Below are 22371 nucleotides of genomic sequence, written 5' to 3'. Positions count from 1 at the left end.
TGGTGAAGGATTAGATGGTGTGTGTAGTGAAGGATTAGATGGTGTGTGTAGTGAAGGATTAGATGGTGTGTGTCTCTAGGTGTGTGTGGTGAAGGATTAGATGGTGTGTGTGGTGAAGGATTAGATGGTGTGTCTCTCTAGGTGTGTGTGGTGAAGGATTAGATGGTGTGTGTCTCTAGGTGTGTGTGGTGAAGGATTAGATGGTGTGTGTCTCTAGGTGTGTGTGGTGAAGGATTAGATGGTGTGTGTCTCTAGGTGTGTGTGGTGAAGGATTAGATGGTGTGTGTCTCTAGGTGTGTGTGGTGAAGGATTAGATGGTGTGTGTCTCTAGGTGTGTGTGGTGAAGGATTAGATGGTGTGTGTCTCTAGGTGTGTGTGGTGAAGGATTAGATGGTGTGTGTCTCTAGGTGTGTGTAGTGAAGGATTAGATGGTGTGTGTCTCCAGGTGTGTGTGGTGAAGGATTAGATGGTGTGTGTCTAGGTGTGTGTGGTGAAGGATTAGATGGTGTGTGTCTCTCCAGGTGTGTGTGGTGAAGGATTAGATGGTGTGTGTCTCTAGGTGTGTGTGGTGAAGGATTAGATGGTGTGTGTGGTGAAGGATTAGATGGTGTGTGTAGTGAAGGATTAGATGGTGTGTGTAGTGAAGGATTAGATGGTGTGTGTGGTGAAGGATTAGATGGTGTGTGTCTCTAGGTGTGTGTGGTGAAGGATTAGATGGTGTGTCTCTCTAGGTGTGTGTGGTGAAGGATTAGATGGTGTGTGTAGTGAAGGATTAGATGGTGTGTGTCTCTAGGTGTGTGTGGTGAAGGATTAGATGGTGTGTCTCTCTAGGTGTGTGTGGTGAAGGATTAGATGGTGTGTGTAGTGAAGGATTAGATGGTGTGTGTCTAGGTGTGTGTAGTGAAGGATTAGATGGTGTGTGTCTAGGTGTGTGTAGTGAAGGATTAGATGGTGTGTGTCTAGGTGTGTGTAGTGAAGGATTAGATGGTGTGTGTCTAGGTGTGTGTAGTGAAGGATTAGATGGTGTGTGTCTAGGTGTGTGTAGTGAAGGATTAGATGGTGTGTGTCTAGGTGTGTGTAGTGAAGGATTAGATGGTGTGTCTCTACAGGTATATAGCCTCCACATTGACACATTGACTCTGTACTGGTACCCCCTGTATATAGTCTCCACATTGACTCTGTACTGGTACCCCCTGTATATAGCCTCCACATTGACTCTGTACTGGTACCCCCTGTATATAGCCTCCACATTGACTCTGTACTGGTACCCCTGTATATAGCCTCCACATTGACTCTGTACTGGTACCCCCTGTATATAGCCTCCACATTGACTCTGTACTGGTACCCCCTGTATATAGCCTCCACATTGACTCTGTACTGGTACCCCCTGTATATAGCCGGTACCCCCTGTATATAGCCTCCACATTGACTCTGTACCGGTACCCCCTGTATATAGCCTCCACATTGACTCTGTACTGGTACCCCCTGTATATAGCCTCCACATTGACTCTGTACTGGTACCCCCTGTATATAGCCTCCACATTGACTCTGTACTGGTACCCCCTGTATATAGCCTCCACATTGACTCTGTACCGGTACCCCCTGTATATAGCCTCCACATTGACACATTTACTCTGTACCGGTACCCCCTATATATAGCCTCCACATTGACTCTGTACTGGTACCCCCTGTATATAGCCTCCACATTGACACATTGACTCTGTACTGGTACCCCCTGTATATAGCCTCCACATTGACTCTGTACCGGTACCCCCTGTATATAACCTCCACATGACTCTGTACCGGTACCCCCTGTATATAGCCTCCATATTGACACATTTACTCTGTACCGGTACCCCCTGTATATAGCCTCCACATTGACTCTGCACTGGTAGCCCCTGTATATAGCCTCCACATTTACTCTGTACCGGTACCCCCTGTATATAGTCTCCACATTGACTCTGTACCGGTACCCCCTGTATATAGCCTCCACATTGACTCTGTACCGGTACCCCCTGTATATAGCCCCCACATTGACTCTGCACTGGTAGCCCCTGTATATAGCCTCCACATTGACTCTGTACCGGTACCCCCTGTATATAACCTCCACATTGACTCTGTACCGGTACCCCCTGTATATAGCCTCCACATTGACTCTGTACCGGTACCCCCTGTATCTAGCCTCCACATTGACTCTGTACCGGTACCCCCTGTATATAGCCTCCACATTGACTCTGTACCGGTACCCCCTGTATATAGCCTCCACATTGACACATTTACTCTGTACCGGTACCCCCTATATATAGCCTCCACATTGACTCTGTACTGGTACCCCCTGTATATAGCCTCCACATTGACACATTGACTCTGTACTGGTACCCCCTGTATATAGCCTCCACATTGACTCTGTACCGGTACCCCCTGTATATAACCTCCACATGACTCTGTACCGGTACCCCCTGTATATAGCCTCCATATTGACACATTTACTCTGTACCGGTACCCCCTGTATATAGCCTCCACATTGACACATTGACTCTGTACTGGTACCCCCTGTATATAGCCTCCACATTGACTCTGTACCGGTACCCCCTGTATATAGCCTCCACATTGACTCTGTTAGAGGCTCAGTGCTACTCCAGGAAGTGACGTTAGAGGCTCAGTGCTACTACAGGAAGTGACGTTAGAGGCTCAGTGCTGCTACAGGAAGTGACGTTAGAGGCTCAGTGCTGCTACAGGAAGTGACGTCAGAGGCTCAGTGCTACTACAGGAAGTGACGTCAGAGGCTCAGTGCTACTCCAGGAAGTGACGTCAGAGGCTCAGTGCTACTCCAGGAAGTGACGTCAGAGGCTCAGTGCTACTCCAGGAAGTGACGTCAGAGGCTCAGTGCTACTCCAGGAAGTGACGTTAGAGGCTCAGTGCTACTACAGGAAGTGACGTTAGAGGCTCAGTGCTGCTACAGGAAGTGACGTTAGAGGCTCAGTGCTACTCCAGGAAGTGACGTCAGAGGCTCAGTGCTACTACAGGAAGTGACGTCAGAGGCTCAGTGCTGCTACAGGAAGTGACGTCAGAGGCTCAGTGCTACTCCAGGAAGTGACGTCAGAGGCTCAGTGCTGCTACAGGAAGTGACGTCAGAGGCTCAGTGCTGCCCCCTCTGAGTATCAAGTTGTTTGTTTGCTGCGCGACAGATTATTATTGTTATTATTTATTCAGCTCAAACTCGGCTGATCATCTACATAGTGAACTAACAGGAAGCAGCGTCTTTTTCATCCATCATTATTATTAGTATTGTTATTGGCTGAAGCGCCTGACGTGGATGATTGACAGGTGAGTTACCAGAACCTCCCAGGCCAGAGAGAAGCCCTGACATGGATGATTGACAGGTGAGTTACCAGAACCTCCCAGGCCAGAGAGAAGCCCTGACGTGGATGATTGACAGGTGAGTTACCAGAACCTCCCAGGCCAGAGAGAAGCCCTGACGTGGATGATTGACAGGTGAGTTACCAGAACCTCCCAGGCCAGAGAGAAGCCCTGACATGGATGATTGACAGGTGAGTTACCAGAACCTCCCAGGCCAGAGAGAAGCCCTGACGTGGATGATTGGCAGGTGAGTTACCAGAACCTCCCAGGCCAGAGAGCAGCCCTGACATGGATGATTGACAGGTGAGTTACCAAAACCTCCCAGGCCAGAGAGAAGCCCTGACATGGATGATTGACAGGTGAGATACCAGAACCTCCCAGGCCAGAGAGAAGCCCTGTAGGTCCTCACACACACATGACTGTGTACCTGTAAGTTGTGTCTCTCCAGCCTCAGCTCTAGAACATTGTTCTGTTCTTCCAGACGTTGTCGCTCTCCCTCCAACTCCTCAATCTTCAGCCTGCCGACACACACACACACACACACACACACACACACTCCTTAGATGAATGAGCTCAATAGTGATCATGATTCTGAGTGTAATGAAGCGGTGTGTCCCCATTAATGAACTGAATGTTTGTTTTGATATCCAGACTGTAGTGAAACAGAGACACTAATCACAACGTGTGTAATTGATGGTAAAGTGTGTGTGTGTGTGTGTGTGTGTGTGTGTGTGTGTGTGTGTGTGTGTGTGTGTGTGTGTGTGTGTGTGTGTGTGTGTGTGTGTGTGTGTGTGTGTGTGTGTGTGTGTGTGTGTGTGTGTGTGTGTGTGTGTGTGTGTGTGTGTGTATTCTACAGTTGTGTGTTCCATATTTCTATATTCTACAGTTGTGTGTTCCATAGTTCTATGTTCTAACGCTTGGTGTTCTATTCATGGGTTACATGTTAACTGACAATATTGTTTTGAACGTTTGTTTTGGACTGACGCCCGACTGAGCATTATTCTCAATACAAAGTCCATTAACGCTGATGAAGATTTATCCAAAAGTAAATTATAGTGGCTAAGCAATACAACCCCATTCTGAAGGAGACACATCATTAGTAGGAAAACCTCTGGTCGTCGTTATGATGTCACAGATTGACATTAGATGCAGCATGACGTCTGACCTCCATCTCTTCCTCTATCGCTCCCAGTCGACCTCACATCCCTCTCCTCCTCTTCTTCACCCCCCACTTCTCTAACTACCCTCTTCTCCCAACCTCTCCTCCTCTTCTTCACCCCCCACTTCTCTAACTACCCTCTTCTCCCAGCCTCTCCTCCTCTTCTTCACCCCCCACTTCTCTAACTACCCTCTTCTCCCAGCCTCTCCTCCTCTTCTTCACCCCCACTTCTCTAACTACCCTCTTCTCCCAGCCTCTCCTCCTCTTCTTCACCCCCCACTTCTCTAACTACCCTCTTCTCCCAGCCTCTCCTCCTCTTCTTCACCCCCACTTCTCTAACTACCCTCTTCTCCCAGCCTCTCCTCCTCTTCTTCACCCCCACTTCTCTAACTACCCTCTTCACCCCCACTTCTCTAACTACCCTCTTCTCCCAGCCTCTCCTCCTCTTCTCCACCCCCACTTCTCTAGCTACCCTCTTCTCCCAGCCTCTCCTCCTCTTCTTCACCCCCCACTTCTCTAACTACCCTCTTCTCCCAGCCTCTCCTCCTCTTCTTCACCCCTCACTTCTCCAACTACCCTCTTCTTCACCCCCACTTCTCCAACTACACTCTTCTTCACCCCCACTTCTCCAACTACCCTCTTCTTCACCCCCCACTTCTCCAACTACCCTCTTCTTCACCCCCACTTCTCCAACTACCCTCTTCTTCACCCCCACTTCTCCAACTACCCTCTTCTTCACCCCCCACTTCTCCAACTACCCTCTTCTTCACCCCCACTTCTCCAACTACCCTCTTCTTCACCCCCACTTCTCCAACTACCCTCTTCTTCACCCCCACTTCTCCAACTACCCTCTTCTTCACCCCCACTTCTCCAACTACCCTCTTCTTCACCCCCACTTCTCCAACTACCCTCTTCTTCACCCCCCACTTCTCCAACTACCCTCTTCTTCACCCCCCACTTCTCCAACTACCCTCTTCTCCCAGCCTCTCTTCTTCACCCCCTCTTCTCCCAGCCGCCTGGCCCCCCGCGCTCCCTAACCAGCCCGCCGCGCCAGACGCCTAGCCCCACGCGCTCCCTAGCAACCCACCTGGCCCCCAGCACTCTCTAGCCAGCCGCCTGACCCCCGGGCTCCCTAGCCAGCCGCCTGGCCCCCCGCGCTCTCTAGCCAGCCGCCTGGCCCCCCGCGCTCCCTAGCCAGCCGCCTGGCCCCCCGCGCTCCCTAGCCAGCCGCCTGGCCCCCCGCGCTCTCTAGCCAGCCGCCTGGCCCCCGCGCTCTCTAGCCAGCCGCCTGGCCCCCCGCGCTCCCAAGCCAGCCGCCTGGCCCCCGCGCTCCCTAGCCAGCCGCCTGGCCCCCGCGCTCCCTAGCCAGCCGCCTGGCCCCCCGCGCTCCCTAGCCAGCCGCCTTGCCCCCCGCGCTCCCTAGCCAGCCGCCTGGCCCCCCGCGCTCCCTAGCCAGCCGCCTGGCCCCCCGCGCTCCCTAGCCAGCCGCCTGGCCCCCAGGCTCACTCCATTCTCTCTCCTCTCTCACCCTCCACTCCATTCTCTCTCCTCTCTCACAATCCACTACATATAGTATGGTACTTCACCTCTCTGCTGGTGTTAAGTGTGTGAGTTACCGGAGTGTGTTGACTTCCTCGTTCGTTGCTAAGGGGATGCCCTCAGCGACGGAGTCTTGCTGCTTCTTCATAACCTCCAGCTCCAACTCCATCTAGAACACAGAGACACACATTTAGTAACCCAGACTAACATAAAAACAGACCCAATCACTCCGATGCCTTCCCTCTCCCCCATCTCCCCCCTCCCTCCGGCCCCCTCTCCCCCATCATCTCCCTCCCTCCGGCCCCCTCTCCCTTCTTCCACCTCCCTCCGGCCCCCTCTCCCTTCTTCCACCTCCCTCCGGCCCCCTCTCCCTTCTTCCACCTCCCTCTCTAAATTCTCTATACCACTGTTCCCTAAACAGACAGCACAGTGGTCTCCCTCTCTATACCACTATTCCCTAAACAGACAGCACAGTGGTCTCCCTCTCTATACCACTATTCCCTAAACAGACAGCACAGTGGTCCCCCTCTCTATACCACTATTCCCTAAACAGACAGCACAGTGGTCTCCCTCTCTATACCACTATTCCCTAAACAGACAGCACAGTGGTCCCCCTCTCTATACCACTATTCCCTAAACAGACAGCACAGTGGTCCCCCTCTCTATACCACTATTCCCTAAACAGACAGCACAGTGGTCCCCCTCTCTATACCACTATTCCCTAAACAGACAGCACAGTGGTCCCCCTCTCTATACCACTATTCCCTAAACAGACAGCACAGTGGTCCCCTCTCTATACCACTATTCCCTAAACAGACAGCACAGTGGTCCCCCTCTCTATACCACTATTCCCTAAACAGACAGCACAGTGGTCCCCCTCTCTATACCACTATTCCCTAAACAGACAGCACAGTGGTCCCCCTCTCTATACCACTATTCCCTAAACAGACAGCACAGTGGTCCCCCTCTCTATACCACTATTCCCTAAACAGACAGCACAGTGGTCTCCCTTTCTATACCACTATTCCCTAAACAGACAGCACAGTGGTCCCCCTCTCTATACCACTATTCCCTAAACAGACAGCACAGTGGTCCCCCTCTCTATACCACTATTCCCTAAACAGACAGCACAGTGGTCCCCCTCTCTATACCACTATTCCCTAAACAGACAGCACAGTGGTCCCCCTCTCTATACCACTATTCCCTAAACAGACAGCACAGTGGTGCATCTCCCTCTCTATACCACTATTCCCTAAACAGACAGCACAGTGGTCTCCCTCCATCTGTCTCTCCTCTGATAGAGACTAATCAATGAAGGAGATGTCTGGGTAACAAGGGAAGAGAGGAGGAGAGGGACACGGCTCGTGATTCAACACCACTCAGACACACACAATGATACATTCATTCATTCCTCTCCCTCTTCTGTCTCTCCTCAGACAGAGAGGTAATCACAAGGTGGAGAGACGAGAGGGTGTGTGTGTGTGTGGCGAGACGAGATGATTTCACACGTGTCACTTCCCATCACCACGGCAATTGTGACGTTGCCCTGGAAACAGGAACAGCCAAGTGTGTGTTATAAACGACCGCCGTCTAGGAAAAACACGCTTTATTTCACAGGGTGTGTGTGTGTGTGTGTGTGTGTGTGCACTCACAGTCTGTACTTGTAGTTTGAGGGCCCCAGCCTCCTCTTGGGCTTTAGTCAACAGAACCTGCAGAAGAGGGAGAAAAACACCACTTAGACAAGAGGTAGGTGTGTGTGCGTGTGTGTGCGTGTGCGCGTGCGGCAGGCAGAGAGAGGAAGACTGGTAGAGAACCAAATATTCTATAACAGCCTCCACTCTTCCTGGAGGGCTTTCCCACTAGATGTTGGAACATTGCTGCGGGGACTTGCTTCCATGCAGCCACAAGAGCATTAGTGAGATCAGGCACTGATGTTGGGAGACCAGGCCTGGCTCGCAGTCAGGGATCTGTGCAGGATAGTCAAGTTCTTCCACATCAATCTCGACAAACCATTTCTGAAATGGATCTCGCTTTGTGCGCGGAGGTATTGTCATGCTGAAACAGGAAAGGGCCTTCCCCAAACTGTTGCCACAATGTTGGAAGAAACAGAATTGTCTAGAATGTCATTGTATGTTGTCGTGCTAATATTCCCCTACACTTGAACTAACGGGCCCGAACTGTGATAAACAGCCACAGACCGTTATTTATCCTCCACCAAACATTACAGTTGGCACTTTGCATTGGGGCAGGTAGCGTTCTCCTGGCATCCGCCAAACCCAGATTCGCCCTTCGGACTGCCAGATGGTGAAGCGTGATTCATCCCTCCAGAGAAGGCGTTTCCAGAGTCCAGTGGCGGCGAGCTTTACACCAGTCCAGCCACGAGTGTCATTGAGCATGGTGATGTTAGGCTTGTGTGCGGCTGCTCGGCCATGGAAACCCATTGAAGTTCAGATCACGTGGTTTTACCACCCTGCATGAACACGGCTCTGGGATACGAATAATAACATCAGCTAGGAAACCAGACAGCTAATGTTAGCTAGCTAGCTAACAGTACACTGTAGCTTGAAATGAAACCACTGTGTCAAAATTAGAAACGTGTAATATCTGTCATTGTGATGATGTTGCTTCCAGAGGACAGTTTGGAACTCGGTAGTGAGTGTTGTAACAGAGGACAGTTTGGAACTCGGTAGTGAGTGATGCTTCCAGAGGACAGTTTGGAACTCGGTAGTGAGTGATGCTTCCAGAGGACAGTTTGGAACTCGGTAGTGAGTGTTGCAACAGAGGACAGTTTGGAACTCGGTAGTGAGTGTTGCAACAGAGGACAGTTTGGAACTCGGTAGTGAGTGTTGCAACAGAGGACAGTTTGGAACTCGGTAGTGAGTGTTGCAACAGAGGACAGTTTGGAACTCGGTAGTGAGTGATGCTTCCAGAGGACAGTTTGGAACTCGGTAGTGAGTGATGCTTCCAGAGGACAGTTTGGAACTCGGTAGTGAGTGATGCTTCCAGAGGACAGTTTGGAACTCGGTAGTGAGTGATGCTTCCAGAGGACAGTTTGGAACTCGGTAGTGAGTGTTGCAACAGAGGACAGTTTGGAACTCGGTAGTGAGTGTTGCAACAGAGGACAGTTTGGAACTCTGTAGTGAGTGTTGTAACAGAGGACAGTTTGGAACTCGGTAGTGAGTGTTGCTTCCAGAGGACAGTTTGGAACTCGGTAGTGAGTGATGCTTCCAGAGGACAGTTTGGAACTCGGTAGTGAGTGTTGTAACAGAGGACAGTTTGGAACTCGGTAGCGAGTGTTGTAACAGAGGACAGTTTGGAACTCGGTAGTGAGTGATGCTTCCAGAGGACAGTTTGGAACTCGGTAGTGAGTGTTATAACAGAGGACAGTTTGGAACTCGGTAGTGAGTGTTGTAACAGAGGACAGTTTGGAACTCGGTAGTGAGTGTTGCAACAGAGGACAGTTTGGAACTCGGTAGTGAGTTTTGTAACAGAGGACAGTTTGGAACTCGGTAGTGAGTGTTGTAACAGAGGACAGTTTGGAACTCGGTAGTGAGTGTTGCAACAGAGGACAGACCATTTTTACAAGCATTGCACTTCAGCACTCTGCGGTCCCGTTCTGCTGAGGTTGTGTCGCCTACCACTTCACGGCTGAGCCATTGTTGCTTCTAGATGTTTCCACTTCACAATAACAGCACTTAAAGTTGACCAGGGGCAGCTCTAGCAGGGCAGACATTTCACAAACTGACTTGTTGGAAAAGTGGCATCCTATGACGGTGTCACGTTGAAAGTCACCAAGCTCTTCAGTAAAGGCCATTCTACTGCAAATGTTTGTCTATGGAGATTGCATGGATGTATGCTCAATGTTATACCCCTGGCAGCAACGGGTGTGGCTGAAACAGCCAAATCCACTCATTTGAGGGGGTGTCAACATAAGATACATACATGCACAGTTGAAGTGGGAAGATTACATACACTTAGGTTGGAGTCATTAAAACTAGTTAACATACACTTAGGTTGGAGTCAATAAAACTAGTTAACATACTTAGGTTGGAGTCATTAAAACTAGTTAACATACACTTAGGTTGGAGTCATTAAAACTAGTTAACATACACTTAGGTTGGAGTCAATAAAACTAGTTAACATACACTTAGGTTGGAGTCAATAAAACTAGTTAACATACACTTAGGTTAGAGTCAATAAAACTAGTTAACATACACTTAGGTTAGAGTCAATAAAACTAGTTAACATACACTTAGGTTAGAGTCAATAAAACTAGTTAACATACACTTAGGTTGGAGTCAATAAAACTAGTTAACATACACTTAGGTTGGAGTCAATAAAACGTGTTTTTCAACTCTACAAATGTCTTGTTTTAACAAGTTATAGTTATGGCAAGTCGGTTAGGACATCTACTTTGTGAATGACAAGTGATTTCTCTAACAATTGTTTACAGATAGATTATTTCACTGTATCACAATTCCAGTGGGTCAGAAGTTTACATACACTAAGTTGACTGTGCTTTTAAACAGCTTGGAAATCTGCATCATGAGGAAGGAAAACTATGTGGATATATTGAAGCAACATTTCAAGACATCAGTCGGGAAGTTAAAGCTTGGTCGCAAATGGGTCTTCCAAATGGACAATGACCCCAAGCACTTTCAAAGTTGTGGCAAAATGGCTTAAGGACAACAAAGTCAAGGTATTGGAGTGGCCATCACAAAGCCCTGACCTCAATCCTACAGAACATTTGAGGGCAGAACTGAAAAAGCATGTGTGAGCAAGGAGGCCTTCAAACTTGACTCAAGTACACCAGCTCTGTCAGGAGGAATGGGCCAAAATTCACCCAACTTATTGTGGGAAGCTTGTAGAAGGCTATCCGAAACATTTGACCCAAATTAAACAATTTAAAAAGGCAATGCTATCAAATAATAATTGAGTGTATTTAAACTTCTAACCTCCTGGGAATGTGATGAAAGAAATAAAATATGATTTATTTAATAGCTCTCTACTATTATTCTGACATTTCACATTCTTAAAATAAAGTGGTGATCCTAAATGACCTAAGACAGCAACTTTATCCAAGGATTAAATGTCGGGAACTGTGAAAAATGGAGTTTAAATGTATTTGGCTAAGGTGTATGTAAACATACGACTTCAACTGTATATATGTGACCCGATTCGGGAAACTAGGCCATGTGCAGAGAGAGGAGTTCAGATTGGTCCGGCCTACAGAAGGGTTCTGCCTACAGAAGGGTCCGGCCTACAGAAGGGTTCTGCCTATGACCTCGTCAGTCTGTGTTGGTAATCCTCTATGAAATGTAGTGTAGAGGAGCTGCATAAGTGTTGCTCTCCACTTTCTGAAGGATCAAGTTTTGAAAATCAGTGAAATTAGAGCATGACAGCTAAAGAGATGGAGAAAACACCTGTCTCCGGATTACATCTTCAAACTAAGGGGCAAGCGTGGCATGGCATTCCTGACAGGGAGAGGCGTCCATCATGCCTAATGATGTATACAGGTAAGATAGTTAGCTACATTTTCAGATATTACATGTTTCTAATTGACAGAAAATTGTTTCATTTCAAGCTAGTGTACCGTTAGCTAGCTAGCTAATGTTAGCTGGCTGGTTCCCTGTATCCCAAAACCATTTACTTTTCTAGTTAGGAGCCTGATGTTAGCTAGCTAACATTCAACCTGGTTAGTAAGCTCCCAGCACTGTGGCATTGTTGGCACTGTGTTCATTGTTGTTTAACTTCTCTAGGGTAGGGGGCAGCATTGGGAATTTTGGATGAAAAGCATGGCCAAATTAAACTGCCTGCTACTCAGACATAAAAGCTAGAATATGCATATAATTAGTAGATTTGGATAGAAAAAACTGAAGTTTCTAAAACTGTTTGAATTATGTCTGTGAGTATAACAGAACTCATATGGCAGGCAAAAACCTGAGAAAAAATGTCAACAGTCTTTAGAACCTTGTTTGAGGCTTCAACTGTGATGTGGGGGAGAAAGAGAGGGGATTGAGTCAGAGGTCTGCCAGAGAGGCATGAGCTGACCACGCGCGTTCACGTGATAGTTAGCTTGTGTTCCATTGCAATTCTACAGACAAAGGAATATTCCGGTTGGAACATTATTGAAGATTTATATTAAAAACATTCTAAAGATTGATTCTATACGTTTGACATGTTTCTACGGACTGTAACGGAACTTTGACTTTTCGTCTGCACCTAGTGATGTCGCCTCATGATTTTTGATTACTGGGCTAAACAAGCGTGAACAAAAAGGAGGTATTTGGACATAAATGGACATTATCGAACAAAAACAAACATTAATTGTGGAACTGGGATTCCTGGGAGTGCATTCCGATGAAGATCATCAAAGGAAAGTGAATATTTCTGATGTTATTTCTGACTTCTGTTGACTCCACAACATGGCGGATATCTGTTTGGGTTGTTTTGGTCTCGGAGCGCCGTACTCAGATTATTGCATGGTGTGCTTTTTCCGTAAAGTTTTTTTTTAAAATCTGACACAGCTTTAAGGAGGTGTGGATCTAAAATCCCATGCATAACAGTTGTATCTTTTAGCATAACATAAAACATAACATGTTTATTATGAGTATTCCTGTACATTGATGTGGCTCTCTGCAAAATCACTGGATGTTTTGGAACTACTGAATGTAAAGTGGCAATTTAAACTCAGATTTTTGGATATAAATATGAACTTTACCGAACAAAACATACATGTATTGTGTAACATGAAGTCCTATGAGTGTCATCTGATGAAGATCAAAGACTAGTGATTAATTTTTTTATCTCTATTTCTGCTTTTTGTGACTCCTCTCTTTGGCTGGAAAAATGGCTGTGTTTTTCTGTGACTTGGCTCTGACCTAACAATCGTTTGCCTTTTTTAAATCGGACACTGTGGTGGGATTAACAACAAGTTTGTCTTTAAAATGGTGGATAAACTTGTATGTTTGAGGAATTTAAATTATGGTATTTCTGTTGTTTTGAATTTGGCGCCCTGCAAAGTTTCACTGGCTGTTGACGAGGTGGGACGCTAGTGAAACTGGGTTCTATCCTAGACAGGATAACCCCCTTTTCTCAATCTAACCGCCTGTAGACATACCCCAATCTAACCGCCTGTAGACATACCCCAATCTAACCGCCTGTAGACATACCCCAATCTAACCGCCTGTAGACATACCCCAATCTAACCGCCTGTAGACATACCCCAATCTAACCGCCTGTAGACATACCCCAATCTAACCGCCTGTAGACATACCCCAATCTAACCGCCTGTAGACATACCCCAATCTAACCGCCTGTAGACATACCCTAATCTAACCGCCTGTAGACATACCCTAATCTAACCGCCTGTAGACATACCCTAATCTAACCGCCTGTAGACATACCCTAATCTAACCGCCTGTAGACATACCCCAATCTAACCGCCTGTAGACATACCCTAATCTAACCGCCTGTAGACATACCCTAATCTAACCGCCTGTAGACATACCCTAATCTAACTGCCTGTAGACATACCCTAATCTAACTGCCTGTAGACATACCCTAATCTAACTGCCTGTAGACATACCCTAATCTAACTGCCTGTAGACATACCCTAATCTAACTGCCTGTAGCTCAGTCCCAGAAGCAAGGATATGCATATTCTTGGTATCATTTTAAAGAAAACACATCTGCACTTTCACTGGCTGTTGACGAGGTGGGACGCCCCACGTACCCTAGAGAGGTTAACTAGCTAACGTTAACTGGTTGGCTCGTTAGCTAACGTTAAGTGACGTGTGTGTGATCTTACACTCCGTTTGCCTAGCTAGGTTCATTGTTTACCTAACTTGCTAGCTATATGTCTTAAACTAAAAGTGTACTGTTAGTTGAGCGCCAAGTGGGTGCTTAAGAAGGCGTGAACGATGCTGAATGGGTGTAGACAAAGAAGAGCTCTTCACCAGATACCAAAACATTCAAAAATCATTTTCTCAAAAGTGAGTTTACAAAGTTGATCAACTTCAAAGCAGAATTATTTTCCCATTGTTCCTCAACTCAAAATAACACAATTTCAAATTCTGCTCCATAAGACCGAATCTAGGTTGAGACAGACAGAGACACAGACAGACATCTAGGTTGAGACAGACAGAGACACAGACAGACAGAGACACAGACAGACCGTCTCCATACCTCCATCTCTGTATTGTGGTTCTGAGTCTTGGTCAGTACATCTTCTGCCTCTCTGAGTCTGCGGCTGAGTTGAGGAGTGTAGTCACTAGAAGACAGCTCACTGTCATAGGACTCCAGGATAGCGCGCATCCCATCCCTCTCCTGGAACACACGGAAAGAGAGACAGTGAGTGTAGTCACTAGAAGACAGCTCACTGTCATAGGACTCCAGGATAGCGCGCATCCTATCCCGCTCCTGGAACAGACACGGAAAGAGAGACAGTGAGGCAACTAAAAACATTGATTGAGACACGTAGGCTTTTGTCATTAAACCATTTTTTAAAAATGTATTTAACGAGGCAAGTCAGTTAAGAACTAATTCTTATTTACAATGACGGCCTCCCGCCGGGCCAAACCCGGACGACCCGGGCCAAACCCGGACGACGCCGGGCCAAACCCGGACGACGCCGGGCCAAACCCGGACGACGCTGGGACAAACCCGGACGACGCTGGGACAAATGGGTGCCGCCCTGTGGGACTATGAGTGCATTTCACAACACTTTGGGTTGTGATCATATTATAATGCTTGTAGTGATAGTCACCAATCAACTGCATTACCCTGAAAAATAAATCAGAATGGAGATGCTAATGAATGTAGATGCTAATCTGGCTAATGGTGCTAACCATAGTACTATATCTGAATGTAGATGCTAATCTGGCCAATGGTGCTAACCAAAGTACTATATCTGAATGTAGAGGCTAATCTGGCTAATGGTGCTAACCATAGTACTATATCTGAATGTAGAGGCTAATCTGGCTAATGGTGCTAACCATAGTACAATATCTGAATGTAGAGGCTAATCTGGCTAACGATTGTACTGTATCTGAATGTATCAAGCATTTCGTTACACCCGCAATAACATCTGCTAAACACGTATGTGGATTTTTTTATTTATTTGAATGTAGATGCTAATCTGGCTAACGGCGCTAAGCATAGTCCTGTATCAGAATGTAGATGCTAATCTGGCTAACGGCGCTAAGCATAGTCCTGTATCTGAATGTAGATGCTAATCTGGCTAACGGCGCTAAACATAGTCCTGTATCTGAATGTAGATGCTAATCTGGCTAACGGCGCTAAGCATAGTCCTGTATCTGAATGTAGATGCTAATCTGGCTAACGGCGCTAAGCATAGTCCTGTATCTGAATGTAGATGCTAATCTGGCTAATGGTGCTAACCATAGTACTATATCTGAATGTAGATGCTAATCTGGCCAATGGTGCTAACCAAAGTACTATATCTGAATGTAGAGGCTAATCTGGCTAATGGTGCTAACCATAGTACTATATCTGAATGTAGAGGCTAATCTGGCTAATGGTGCTAACCATAGTACTATATCTGAATGTAGAGGCTAATCTGGCTAATGGTGCTAACCATAGTACTATATCTGAATGTAGAGGCTAATCTGGCTAATGGTGCTAACCATAGTACAATATCTGAATGTAGAGGCTAATCTGGCTAACGATTGTACTGTATCTGAATGTATCAAGCATTTCGTTACACCCGCAATAACATCTGCTAAACACGTATGTGGATTTTTTTATTTATTTGAATGTAGATGCTAATCTGGCTAACGGCGCTAAGCATAGTCCTGTATCAGAATGTAGATGCTAATCTGGCTAACGGCGCTAAGCATAGTCCTGTATCTGAATGTAGATGCTAATCTGGCTAACGGCGCTAAGCATAGTCCTGTATCTGAATGTAGATGCTAATCTGGCTAACGGTGCTAAGCATAGTCCTGTATCTGAATGTAGATGCTAATCTGGCTAACGGCGCTAAACATAGTCCTGTATCTGAATGTAGATGCTAATCTGGCTAACAGCGCTGAGCATAGTCCTGTATCTGAATGTAGATGCTAATCTGGCTAACGGCGCTAAGCATAGTCCTGTATCTGAATGTAGATGCTAATCTGGCTAACGGCGCTAAGCATAGTCCTGTATCTGAATGTAGATGCTAATCTGGCTAACGGCGCTAAACATAGTCCTGTATCTGAATGTAGATGCTAATCTGGCTAACGGCGCTGAGCATAGTCCTGTATCTGAATGTAGATGCTAATCTGGCTAACGGCGCTAAGCATAGTCCTGTATCTGAATGTAGATGCTAATCTGGCTAACGGCGCTAAGCATAGTCCTGTATCTGCTAGTCCGACTGCTACATGCAAAAAAAAATGGTGTTTAACAATAATAGCGGAGTTTAAATCTTAGCGACAGTCTTAAAACATTTGGTGCTAACGTTAGCAATGCTAGCTCACTAAGTAACTAACCCTGCTGCATTCTGAAATCAAGTGTTTTCAACGATACAGACAAAACCCAGCGACAGTCCAAGCAACCATCCAACACTGGAGACCTATTAGAAGTAACAAAACACAGCCTCAGTCCAACCATCCAACACTGGAGACCTATTCGCTCCTACCAGGTGGCGTGGCGAGAATCTGTCTCCTCACCACGCGCTCTCACCACTGGTGTCCCCAGGGCTCTGTTCTTGGCCCTCTCCTATTCTCGCTATACACCAAGTCACTTGGCTCTGTCATAACCTCACATGGTCTCTCTTATCATTGCTATGCAGACGACACACAATTAATCTTCTCCTTTCCCCCTTCTGATGACCAGGTGGCGAATCGCATCTCTGCATGTCTGGCAGACATATCAGTGTGGATGACGGATCACCACCTCAAGCTGAACCTCGGCAAGACGGAGCTGCTCTTCCTCCCGGGGAAGGACTGCCCGTTCCATGATCTCGCCATCACGGTTGACAACTCCATTGTGTCCTCCTCCCAGAGCGCCAAGAACCTTGGCGTGATCCTGGACAACACCCTGTCGTTCTCAACCAACATCAAGGCGGTGGCCCGTTCCTGTAGGTTCATGCTCTACAACATCCGCAGAGTACGACCCTGCCTCACACAGGAAGCGGCGCAGGTCCTAATCCAGGCACTTGTCATCTCCCGTCTGGATTACTGCAACTCGCTGTTGGCTGGGCTCCCTGCCTGTGCCATTAAACCCCTTCAACTCATCCAGAACGCCGCAGCCCGTCTGGTGTTCAACCTTCCCAAGTTCTCTCACGTCACCCCGCTCCTCCGTTCTCTCCACTGGCTTCCAGTTGAAGCTCGCATCCGCTACAAGACCATGGTGCTTGCCTACGGAGCTGTGAGGGGAACGGCACCTCAGTACCTCCAGGCTCTGATCAGGCCCTACACCCAAACAAGGGCACTGCGTTCATCCACCTCTGGCCTGCTCGCCTCCCTACCACTGAGGAAGTACAGCTCCCGCTCAGCCCAGTCAAAACTGTTCGCTGCCCTGGCCCCCCAATGGTGGAACAAACTCCCTCACGACGCCAGGACAGCGGAGTCAATCACCACCTTCCGGAGACACCTGAAACCCCACCTCTTTAAGGAATACCTAGGATAGGATAAGTAATCCCTCTCACCCCACCCCCCCTAAGTTTTAGATGCACTATTGTTAAGTGACTGTCCCACTGGATGTCATAAGGTGAATGCACCAATTTGTAAGTCGCTCTGGATAAGAGCGTCTGCTAAATGACTTAAATGTAAATGTAAATGTATTAGAAGTAACAAAACACAGCCTCAGTCCAACCATCCAACACTGGAGACCTATTAGAAGTAACAAAACACAGCCTCAGTCCAACCATCCAACACTGGAGACCTATTAGAAGTAACAAAACACAGCCTCAGTCCAACACTGGAGACCTATTAGAAGTAACAAAACACAGCCTCAGTCCAACCATCCAACACTAGAGACCTATTAGAAGTAACAAAACACAGCCTCAGTCCAACCATCCAACACTGGAGACCTATTAGAAGTAACAAAACACAGCCTCAGTCCAACCATCCAACACTAGAGACCTATTAGAAGTAACAAAACACAGCCTCAGTCCAACCATCCAACACTGGAGACCTATTAGAAGTAACAAAAAGTCTACAAGTAATTCACTATGAAAAGAAAAGGTCATCTGGAAACAGAGCAATGGCCGCCGACGTCTTATATAGATCGTTGAAAATGAATGTCTATAAAAATGTATATATATCTATATATATCTATATATGCAGGTGTTCATGCAGGTGGAGTTGACCTTTAAGAGCACACAACTGGCCCCCTATAACACGTGTGTACGAGCCTCATTTCCAAGTCAATTAAACGGAGACCTGGGGAGGTAATGGTAGGGCTGTGAAGGTCGTGGTAGGGCTGTGAAGGTCGTGGTAGGGCTGTGGAGGTCGTGGTAGGGCTGTGGAGGTCGTGGTAGGGCTGTGAAGGTCGTGGCAGGGCTGTGAAAGTCGTGGCAGGGTTGTGAAGGTCGTGGCAGGGCTGTGAAGGTCGTGGCAGGGCTGTGAAGGTCGTGGCAGGGCTGTGAAGGTCGTGGCAGGGCTGTGAAGGTCGTGGTAGGGCTGTGAAGGTCGTGGTAGGGCTGTGAAGGTCGTGGTAGGGCTGTGAAGGTCTGTTTAATTCAGACTGACGGAACTTGTTGATTGTTTTCTCGCCAGTCATTTGTCACGGAACAAACAACTTGGCCTGAGACCAATCACACACCCATCAACACACACACACACAAGATGTCCTACTCAGGATGCTTACTGTGACCCCCCCCCACACACACACAGATAACAGTCCCATTTAGAATTTTATTATTTTCATACATTTCTTATTTATTTATATAAACAAAATTGGTTTTGGTCAACTTATCTGTTGTGATAATAGGATTCTACCACGTCAACACACACACACACACACACACACACACACACACACACACACACACACACACACACACACACACACACACACACACACACGTCTACCCGGATTAAAGAACGTGTTGGCTAATATGAAAGAGACTATGATGAGAAACATTAAGCAGCCTAAAGCAGGTTGTGTCTCTTATCCAAGACCTCCACCAACAGTCGCTGTCTCACAGAGCCGTCATTACCATGTAGACTGTCTGAGCCTCCTTAAAGGGGGACGTCAGGATACTGGTAGGGCCCTTAATCTACTTCCCCAGAGTCACATGAACTCCTGGATACCATGTATATTGTCTCCACAGGCAGGTTGAAGGCAGTTACTATCTAGCAAAAATGCTAACTAGCGTTAGCGCAATGATGAAGTCTACTGTAGTTAACGGCTCGCTAAACTACCTCTTAACTTCCTTCAGAACGGACACAGAGACATAATAGTTTCCACCAGTTGATCTGACACGCAAACACACACTACCTTGGTGAGCAGCAACACTCTCTTCTGTAGTCGTCTGACCAGTGATTCCTGGGTCTCTCTCTTCTTCTGTTCTTCCAGAGCTTTAGAACGTAGCGACAACAGCTCCCCCTGGAGGTCAGCCTTAGTACGCTCCACTGACCTACAGCTGGGGGGGAGGAGAGAGCTTTAGAACGTAGAGAACAGCTCCCCCTGGAGGTCAGCCTTAGAACGCTCCACTGATCTACAGCTGGGGGGGAGAAAGGGGTGAGGGGGGGGGAAGGGGGGAGAGGTGGACATGATAGAGAGAAGGAAAGCTGGGGAGGGGGAAGGAGGGAGACTAAATCCCCCCTCTTTCTCTTCAGTCCCTCTTAATGGGTGCGTTCCAATAATTATACCTTGTCAGTAAGTGTGCACCTGTTCACTGCTTCCAACTAAACTTAAAGCATTGGATTGGGAGGAATGAACAAGAGGAAGCTTCCACCATGCTTCATTTGACCTCATTTCCTTTCAAATCAGTGAAGGGAAGTGAACACAGAGGAAGGAGAGATACCCTCCCTGTTCTCCCTACTTTCCTAAGTGCTTCTCGTTCCGGCTTCCTCCTCCTCCCTCTCCACCCTCCCCCTGCACTCCATCTCTCCTCGTTATCTAGTGCTTCTAAACAGTGTTATATTTCATAATTAGCTCCGTATGGATCAAGAGAGGGTAGCTCGTTAGCTAACGACTAGCACAAACACACACACAGAAACACACACCTCTATGCTGGGGATTAGTGTAGCAGTACTAACGAAGTCAAGATGAGTCTAATTAGCTGTCTGATAGGGGAAGGAGGGGGAGAGAAAGAAGGAGGGCTGGGGAGGGGGAAGGAGGGGGAGAGAAAGAAGGAGAGCTGGGGAGGGGGAAGGAGGGGGAGAGAAAGAAGGAGAGCTGGGGAGGGGGAAGGAGGGGGAGATGTGGACATGAGAGAGAGAAGGAGAGCTGGGGAGGGGGAAGGAGGGGGAGAGGTGGACATGATAGAGAGAAGGAGAGCTGGGGAGGGGGAAGGAGGGGGAGAGGTGGACATAATAGAGAGAAGGGGAGCTGAAGGAGGAGGAGACACTAACTAAACAGAGCATCTGATACCTACAGTTCTATAGCACGCTAACTAAACAGAGCATCCGATACCTACAGTTCTATAGCACGCTAACTAAACAGAGCATCTGATACCTACAGTTCTATAGCACGCTAACTAAACAGAGCATCTGATACCAACAGTTCTATAGCACGCTAACTAAACAGAGCATCTGATACCTACAGTTCTATAGCACGCTAACTAAACAGAGCATCTGATACCTACAGTTCTATAGCACGCTAACTAAACAGAGCATCTGATACCTACAGTTCTATAGCACGCTAACTAAACAGAGCATCTGATACCTACAGTTCTATAGCACGCTAACTAAACAGAGCATCTGATACCTACAGTTCTATAGCACGCTAACTAAACAGAGCATCTGATACCTACAGTTCTATAGCACGCTAACTAAACAGAGCATCTGATACCAACAGTTCTATAGCACGCTAACTAAACAGAGCATCTGATACCTACAGTTCTATAGCACGCTAACTAAACAGAGCATCTGATACCTACAGTTCTATAGCACGCTAACTAAACAGAGCATCTGATACCTACAGTTCTATAGCACGCTAACTAAACAGAGCATCTGATACCAACAGTTCTATAGCACGCTAACTAAACAGAGCATCTGATACCTACAGTTCTATAGCACGCTAACTAAACAGAGCATCTGATACCTACAGTTCTATAGCACGCTAACTAAACAGAGCATCTGATACCTACAGTTCTATAGCACGCTAACTAAACAGAGCATCTGATACCTACAGTTCTATAGCACGCTAACTAAACAGAGCATCTGATACCTACAGTTCTATAGCACGCTAACTAAACAGAGCATCTGATACCAACAGTTCTATAGCACGCTAACTAAACAGAGCATCTGATACCTACAGTTCTATAGCACGCTAACTAAACAGAGCATCTGATACCTACAGTTCTATAGCACGCTAACTAAACAGAGCATCTGATACCTACAGTTCTATAGCACACTAACTAAACAGAGCATCTGATACCAACAGTTCTATAGCACGCTAACTAAACAGAGCATCTGATACCTACAGTTCTATAGCACGCTAACTAAACAGAGCATCTGATACCTACAGTTCTATAGCACGCTAACTAAACAGAGCATCTGATACCTACAGTTCTATAGCACGCTAACTAAACAGAGCATCTGATACCTACAGTTCTATAGCACGCTAACTAAACAGAGCATCTGATACCTACAGTTCTATAGCACGCTAACTAAACAGAGCATCTGATACCTACAGTTCTATAGCACGCTAACTAAACAGAGCATCTGATACCTACAGTTCTATAGCACGCTAACTAAACAGAGCATCTGATACCAACAGTTCTATAGCACGCTAACTAAACAGAGCATCTGATACCTACAGTTCTATAGCACGCTAACTAAACAGAGCATCTGATACCTACAGTTCTATAGCACGCTAACTAAACAGAGCATCTGATACCTACAGTTCTATAGCACGCTAACTAAACAGAGCATCTGATACCAACAGTTCTATAGCACGCTAACTAAACAGAGCATCTGATACCTACAGTTCTATAGCACGCTAACTAAACAGAGCATCTGATACCTACAGTTCTATAGCACGCTAACTAAACAGAGCATCTGATACCTACAGTTCTATAGCACGCTAACTAAACAGAGCATCTGATACCTACAGTTCTATAGCACGCTAACTAAACAGAGCATCTGATACCTACAGTTCTATAGCACGCTAACTATGCTAGCTACTATAGCACGTTAACT

At 46.9% G+C, this 22371-nt stretch overlaps 1 protein-coding gene across 1 annotated transcript in view; it reads right to left on the bottom strand.

The window, feature by feature from the left end:
- The window catches only part of LOC124022339 (mitotic spindle assembly checkpoint protein MAD1-like), a gene marked incomplete at its 3' end in the record, with an annotated part of 70836 nt that overhangs the window by 28927 nt on the left and 19538 nt on the right, over positions 1–22371 (bottom strand). Inside the window, exons 11-15 of the mRNA XM_046337259.1 lie at positions 19502–19646; positions 14246–14386; positions 7711–7767; positions 6136–6227; positions 3788–3878 (exon numbers count right to left, since the gene is read on the bottom strand). Of these exons, the coding sequence (XP_046193215.1) occupies positions 3788–3878; positions 6136–6227; positions 7711–7767; positions 14246–14386; positions 19502–19646 (526 nt within the window). The remainder of the gene's footprint in view (positions 1–3787; positions 3879–6135; positions 6228–7710; positions 7768–14245; positions 14387–19501; positions 19647–22371) is intronic.

This window comes from Oncorhynchus gorbuscha, unplaced genomic scaffold (genome assembly GCF_021184085.1).
Source record: "Oncorhynchus gorbuscha isolate QuinsamMale2020 ecotype Even-year unplaced genomic scaffold, OgorEven_v1.0 Un_scaffold_1346, whole genome shotgun sequence".
NCBI classification, from domain to species: Eukaryota; Metazoa; Chordata; class Actinopteri; order Salmoniformes; family Salmonidae; genus Oncorhynchus; species Oncorhynchus gorbuscha.
This window is presented reverse-complemented; position numbering and strand designations above follow the sequence as displayed.